Below are 5,249 nucleotides of genomic sequence, written 5' to 3'. Positions count from 1 at the left end.
TGAAATAGAGTGGGGCATGTTCGAAATTTTACAGTTGATCATAAATGCACGTTCCAGTATAATGAGGCATACTTCTCTTGGGTCAAGAGAATGCCACATTTCACCTTTTTACTTCAACACCAAAAAATAGTGTAGATCACCTAGATCCTTCAAGGCAAAGTCTTTTCTCAAATGTATGACAACTCCTACAAACTATTATATCTCTTAACTATAAATGCTAACCATATGTTAGAACAGAGAATCAAATCAGATTATAACAAAGGCTAGATTACATCCAAGTGATAAACAGATAATGCACAAACTAACAACCAAATCATCTGTCTAACTAGAAGACTATCAGCAGCAAATTTCAGAAGATGAAAAAAAGACATATAACCATATAACACACCATCTTTTTTTTTGAGAAAAATATAACACACCATCTAACTAACCTAAATCCATCCCTACTTCGTTGGGGCGACATTGCAGACAAAAAAACACCTACAAAAATCCCATGCATAACTCAACGCAAAGACCCAACTCCTACAGGAAATGAATCCATGCGCCACACTAACACAAGCACAGACACGTCGGGGGTGGATTCAAAGTCATATGCATGGAAAACAACATAACTACCTAAGACTGGGACAAGGAGATGGGATTCTAGCCAAAAATTGCATCCAACCAGATCTAGAAATGGAGAACGAGATTGAGAGGGAGAAGAAATACATCAACCGGCCACTGAGGAAAGAGTGAAACAAAGGCAGAGTGAAGATCATGGCATGGGACGGGTTGTTTTCGAGACGGACTGCATCGGGATCCAGCAAGCTGTCACGACGACTTCTCTAGACCGTTCCATCCTGGGCGCCCTTTTCCGTGAGATCAAATACCTCCTCCAGCTTGGTTTTATTGAGTGGAATGTATCTTGCTGCCCTCGCTTGTGTAATGTTCCTGCCCATGAACTTGCGGCTATTGGTAGGCGGGACGACAATGCTGGCTACCACGTGTGGTCGGTAAATCTCCCTAGAGTTGTATCTGATGCGGTGACCGCCGATATTGCTGGTCCACGGTGATTTCTTGGAATGCAAGATGTTCCAATTCAAAAAAAAGGCAAAGCAAGTAGAGCTTCAAGCGCGCAAGGGGGGATCGAAGCTACTTCATTTATTGGGACTAGCACATATGCCCATGCGTTGCAACAGGAGATAAAATAGTATGCATTCAAAGTCGGTGAGAATTATATGTGCAAGCAAAATCCTGCGTGCACATGAAAAATGAACATTTAGTTTGTCAGTTTTGCCGCGTGTGAAGGAATCAATTCGCTATTTTTTCATTCATTGATTGAGGGCATTTAAGAGTTTTGTTATGTTATCGTACGCAGGAGAAGAGCCATGAGTTATGTTATCGTACGCAGGAGAAGAGCCATGAGTTATTCAATATACTCTTCCTTTCAATCCTTTCAATCGAGGAGATTTCAAGGTATATAGTTTCTGAATATTCTAGGAAACATTAACAATGTTTTAAATCCTGAACAGTTTTTTGAAAATTATGTACACTTTTGAAAAAACACGAAGAAAATATGAAAGGAACATATTATAAAATTCACAAACATTTTTTGAAAACACCAATTTTTTTTATTATAAAACCATGAACATTATATGAATTTGTGAATAAATTTTTTTAAACAGGAACACGTGTTGAAAATTCATAAGATTTTTATAAAATGTGTATCTTTTATACACTAACATTATTTTTAATTTTGAAAATTTGACTAAAATAAGAATAGTATTTGAATTTGGAGCATTTTTTAAAATTCCATTTTCTTTTTAGAAATCTTGAACAATTTTGAAAAGCAATTTTATTTGAAAAATGGGAAACTTTTTAAAGTTCTGAATATTTTTCAAAATAGCAACAAAGTTTTTGAATTCGAATATTTTCCAAAATTTGTTTTTTAAATTCTGAATGTATTTTGAGAATTTTTTATTTACGAAATAAATTATAAAATAAAAATAAATTTGGAAGTGAAAACAAGATATAGGGAGATAAAAATAAAAATAGAAGTAAAACACAGAAAAAAGCAAAATGGGCCAGCGTATTATTGGTTGTCCTGTGTGAAACTCTGACTATTTGTCGAATTTCACCAGCTGCGTGGGCAGAAAAATAAGTGGGCTGGCTTCGCTGGGCCACAGCGCGCGGCCCATGTATGAAAATTCTTTTTCTAGTAGACAAATAGTACCATCTTGAATAGAAAAATCTTTTCGGCGGTGAGCGGATGAAAAAATTAGCAAAATGCACCTTGCTTTATTAGTAGATATAGATATAGATTTCAAAAGTTTTATCTATGTATCATTTCCATTTTCTTTAGGTGCAGAACAAGCCTCTCAGCAATGCTTCAGACAGGAAAAAGAGATGTACATACCACGCCTTGGACAAAAGCATGAAACAGTTTTCTCCTTCAGTCTGGAGAAATGATAATAAAATGATAAAATCATCACATTCGGGTCCACCTGTCATAGGAACAAACTGAAACCCTCATGAGAAGCGCCGCGCGCGGTCAAACAGTCGAATCGTCGGACGACTCGGATGACACGTCGTCATCGAGGTCGGTGAAGAGGTCCATGCAGAGGTCGCCGTAGAAGCGGCCGACGAGCCGGACGAACACCGGCGACCTGAGCTTCTCCCAGCAGCCGAGCAGCTCCTCGACGTCCATGAGGTCCCCCACCTTGGCCTCCTCCACCAGCATCTCCATCAGGTGCCGCTCGAAGCCTTTGCACGCCTCCTCCACATCGCCGTCTCCGCAGGCGGCGGCCACGTCGCTGAGACGATGCACTGCGGTGGTAATCGGCTTCGTCGGCGACGCGAATACCGCGGCCGAGCCGAGCCGGGCCTGCAGCGCGAGCACCCGCGCGGCCGTCGTCGTCAACGCGGCTTGCTCGTCCAGCGACGGCGACGGGGCGCGCACGGCGCCAGATGCCGTGCCGCTCTGCTTGGCAGGAGACGCCGATGCGGCGGCCTCGCTGATCTGAGCCTGCTGGATCGCGAGCAACCGCGCGGCCGTGGTCGACCCCGCGCCGGGCGTGTCGAGGGACGGCGACGGCGCGCGCACGGCGGTGCCGCCGCTGTCGTCCGAGGAGCTCCTGGGCGGCCGGTCGGCGACGAAGCTGCGGTCCACATCCGAGCCCATGGACATGAGCGGCCAGAAAACCGCGCGGACGGAGCTGAAGCTGCTGGAACGGTGGCGCCGGCGGCGGCGGTTGCTCTTCATCCTGCCGAACGCGCGGCGGAGCAGCGTCGGCTTCGGCGGCTGCGACAGCTGCTGCGCCCTCGGGCGCCCCTTGAAGAGCGCGAGCATGCCGCTGCACGGGTTGCACTCCCTCGGCATGGTCGGTCGGCGATCGAGTTCTTGACCGTTCCGCCGTCTCTTCTTGGCGCCGGAGTAGATTAGAGTGGCCGGCTACGATGATTGCATGTCGCGGTTGTTGATCGCCAAGGTCTTCGAGGATCCAGGATCGATTCGGGGTGTTGATGGATGATTGAAAGGTGGGATCCTTATGGGTGGTGATGTGTGGAGACTTTGGACGTGGTGTTCACGTACGTCGCGAGGTGTGCAAAGTGGGAGGACATGATCAGCTGATAGTCTGGAATTACAGGTGGCGAAAGCTAGGGAGAGAAGACGGGTTACGTGCAGAAAATGCAGAAATATTTGGATTCACGATCTCCGGCGGGGTTTAATATGAAGACTTACTTGACGATAATCGCAAAATGAGCTGATTAAGAAATGAGCTAGAGTAATGCTAGAGTAATGCTAGGAGGAGGCGTCCATCGGTACGTGCAAAGCATCAAAGTTCTTTGTATAACAATTGAAAATTTTCTTCCCCAGAGCGACGATGTGACCTGAGAATTCCTTTGGTGTGTTCTTCTTTGTTCTTTTCTTCAAAACAAAATGTTTTTCTTTGTTCCTGTAGGGGCAAATTAGTTTGACAGCATAGGGGGCATGGCGTAAGGTCTTCTTTTTTTGAAGGGTGGCACAAGGTCTTCCAAAAGTGGAAAAAATCTTTGAATCGTGTTCAATACAGAAATGCTTATTGGGCCATTGAAATGAGCGGCCGAATAATCTTAGTTTTCATAAAAGTGGAAGGAAAGAGAAATTTTGGACATTATTTTTCATAAAATAAATGTTTAGTGTGTATTTTTCAAAAAGAAAAAAAACTAGAAATGAAAAGAAACGAAACAAATAATATAAAAACACATGAAAGAAAATCACAAAGTAGACAAAGAGAAGAAAACCCAAAATCACTAAGTAAACAGTATCCCTTCCAAAGGTCACTTCCACCTCCCAGGTAGCGACAAGTGACACACTACATGTGCGTCACTTGTCGCAACCCGTAATTTTTCCTTTTTTTCGTAGATTCATTTATTCAAAATATTTTATCTCTTAAATCATTCGTCCAAATCATGAACCGTTTTCACAATTGGATTTCTCGCGCTGAGATCTTCGAAACTAGATCTCATGTTAATAGGTTTCGACAAATTTTTTTCATAAAAATATCGTAAGATAAAAAGAACCGAGCCGCAAGCACGATTTGTGCCTCCACCCTAGCAAATCCGTGCCTCTCAAGAAAGAACAAAAAAAGCGTTGTATTCCCTTTCCGTGAGGCAAAATTGTGCCTTTCGTGAAAGTAAACCTGTGCCTGCACGAGAAAAAATTATATGCCTCTTGCAAAAGAAAAAAAACTTGTTTATTTTTTTCAAGAGGCACACGCAGAACCAAAAAACATGTTTTTCTATTTTTCGAGAGGTCCCTCTCGCGGAAGCAAACCTGTGCCTCCATGAGAAGAAAATTTGTGCCTCCACGAGAAGTATATATGTGCCTCTCATGAAAAAAATGTGTTTTTTCACGGAAAAAAAGTCGGGGTTTTTTGTGTCCAAAACCTAGGAAAACCACAAAAAACCATCTAAAACTTGAAAACACATACATAAAAAAATCATGAAGGAGCATCCAGCACGCGACATGTGACTGCGGTTGAGAGCACGCCAAGTGACGCGCTCTCAGCCCCCCAAAAATGACCCTTAGTTGCTCCTAGAAAATCAAAGGAAAAAAAGGGTCGCAAGATTGGTAATGCGCCTGGCCCATGTTGCGCGTGCCTATGCGCTATTTCGGTATTTTTGCTGAAAGCTGTGGTAGAGAGCTCCTCCCCAACGCCTTAAGCACCAGGGAGTGTAGTTGGCGCTCACACGACCTACTTTATGGGCCATCCGAACGACGAGCGAGC

At 43.8% G+C, this 5,249-nt stretch overlaps 1 protein-coding gene across 1 annotated transcript; it reads right to left on the bottom strand.

Annotated features, from left to right (window-relative positions):
* Positions 1–2,364: 2,364 nt before the first annotated feature.
* Positions 2,365–3,462, bottom strand: LOC119367273. The gene has a single exon (XM_037632834.1). It carries the CDS (start codon positions 3,356–3,358, stop codon positions 2,531–2,533), a length of 828 nt encoding a protein of 275 aa, XP_037488731.1. The 5' UTR covers positions 3,359–3,462; the 3' UTR covers positions 2,365–2,530.
* Between the last annotated feature and the right edge of the window lie 1,787 nt (positions 3,463–5,249).

This window comes from Triticum dicoccoides, chromosome 2B (assembly GCF_002162155.2).
Source record: "Triticum dicoccoides isolate Atlit2015 ecotype Zavitan chromosome 2B, WEW_v2.0, whole genome shotgun sequence".
NCBI lineage: Eukaryota > Viridiplantae > Streptophyta > Magnoliopsida > Poales > Poaceae > Triticum > Triticum dicoccoides.
This window is presented reverse-complemented; position numbering and strand designations above follow the sequence as displayed.

Excerpts from the sequence above, each read along its gene's own strand:
- LOC119367273 (XM_037632834.1), bottom strand. The coding sequence starts at position 3,358 with ATGCCGAGGGAGTGCAACCCGTGCAGCGGCATGCTCGCGCTCTTCAAG.